The sequence below is a fragment of the Notothenia coriiceps genome, unplaced genomic scaffold, assembly GCF_000735185.1.
Source record: "Notothenia coriiceps isolate Sejong01 unplaced genomic scaffold, NC01 NC01_scaffold00020948, whole genome shotgun sequence".
Classification (NCBI taxonomy): domain Eukaryota; kingdom Metazoa; phylum Chordata; class Actinopteri; order Perciformes; family Nototheniidae; genus Notothenia; species Notothenia coriiceps.
Genome location: NW_011353649.1, coordinates 8,769 through 10,668, shown reverse-complemented (window position 1 = coordinate 10,668; position 1,900 = coordinate 8,769). Strand labels below are relative to the sequence as shown.

The 1,900-nt window shown below is 39.8% G+C and overlaps 1 protein-coding gene across 1 annotated transcript in view; it reads left to right on the top strand.

Moving 5' to 3' along the window:
- Window positions 1–1,900, top strand: part of hoga1 (4-hydroxy-2-oxoglutarate aldolase 1) — a 14,297-nt gene that overhangs the window by 4,176 nt on the left and 8,221 nt on the right. The window contains exon 3 of the mRNA XM_010779927.1: window positions 1,010–1,137. Coding sequence (XP_010778229.1) covers window positions 1,010–1,137 — 128 coding nt within the window. The remainder of the gene's footprint in view (window positions 1–1,009; window positions 1,138–1,900) is intronic.

The following is a 1,900-nucleotide window of genomic DNA, read 5'->3' as shown; positions in this document are numbered from 1 at the left end:
TTTAAAGTAGAGACACTACATACTGATATACACCTGAACATCAGCAGGAGAGGACTCTTTAAAGTAGAGACACTACATACTGATATACACCTGAACATCAGCAGGAGAGGACTCTTTAAAGTAGAGACACTACATTCTGATATACACCTGAAAATCAGCAGGAGAGGACTCTTTAAAGTAGAGACACTACATACTGATATACACCTGAACATCAGCAGGAGAGGACTCTTTAAAGTAGAGACACTACATACTGATATACACCTGAACATCAGCAGGAGAGGACTCTTTAAAGTAGAGACTCCACATACTGATATACACCTGAACATCAGCAGGAGAGGACTCTTTAAAGTAGAGACACTACATACTGATATACACCTGAACATCAGCAGGAGAGGACTCTTTAAAGTAGAGACACTACATACTGATATACACCTGAACATCAGCAGGAGAGGACTCTTTAAAGTAGAGACACTACATACTGATATACACCTGAACATCAGCAGGAGAGGACTCTTTAAAGTAGAGACACTACATACTGATATACACCTGAACATCAGCATTATAGGGCCCCTTTAATCATGAAAACCCTCCGACTGACCAGAAAGCCCCTGGGGAAATGATAAATGAGGACGGAAAGCCATTTATTAACAATATATTCACATTGCCAATTGCTGACTTTATTGATTTTTGTGAAAAAACATCTCATTAATGATTTACCAACCGTTGTATCTGCACATGCGATGGTTTATTAGACGGAAACCCATGAGGATTTATTTATTTAACTGCAAATACTGCCAAATAGAAAATATGAAACGAGCCCAAAGTGTCTTTTGATGCATGAAAACCTAACATGTTCTTGCTTCTAACAGATCTATAAACATTAGAACAACATGTTATCTTGCTTTGTTCTGTCGGAAACTTTAACTAACCACAGTGATTCCCAGTTGACCAATTATAAAGCTGAATAATAAAGTTATTTCCCCTATTTTATTTTATTTTTTTCGTGCAGCCACTAGAGCCACGGTGCAGCTCACAGAGAAGATGGCGGCTGCCGGAGCTGACGTTGTGCTGGTTGTAACGCCGTGTTTCTACAAGGGGAAGATGGACAGCCGCGCTCTGATCCAACACTTCACTAAGGTCAGCTCACATCTCACACATTCTCACACACACATGCTTTTACGGAAGGTAGCATCACAAGGGCCACCTCCACAAAAAGCCAATGGGATTTTTCCATAGGATCTTGGAATATTGAAGCACTAAGGTTGAAACACACGTTTATGATACTTAAATGTAGTGACCACAATCATTATTCAAACACACACACACGTTCATAATTATTATTTTTTGTTTTTACCAGAGGCTTATATGATCGTACGGATATGTCGTACGTGACTCCTAATGAGAACAAACACTGATAAAGGTGTCATTTTAGGAAACATGCCTTCAAATCTACCTACAAGTTGATTTAGAGGTCCACTATCATACTGTTTTTCATCAATATATCACAGGTCTCAGATATATACAGAGCCTGTCTCTGATTGGCTGAAACACCAAACAGATCATTGCAGCATTACCAATAATCCCCTCTGTTTCAGCCCTGTTTCCAAAGTGCTGATTCTCTGTCTGTTACTTTAGATGAAAATAACAAGCCCCTGCCCACGCCCCTCTGAGAGAGATTTGGTTACAAAGAACTCAATAATGCTCTAGGAGGAGATTCAGGTGATAAGGTGGGGGGGGGGTTACCTTGGTTGCTGATTGGCTAATGGTTACACAAGACAACACATCGTTATGACATCATCAAGTGGCCAAAATCAGATCAGCTCATTTTCAGACAGGTTTTTATAGAAATGGATCAAAAAGAGGGAGAATCTTTGTTCCTGAAACTTTCAGAGTCTCTTTC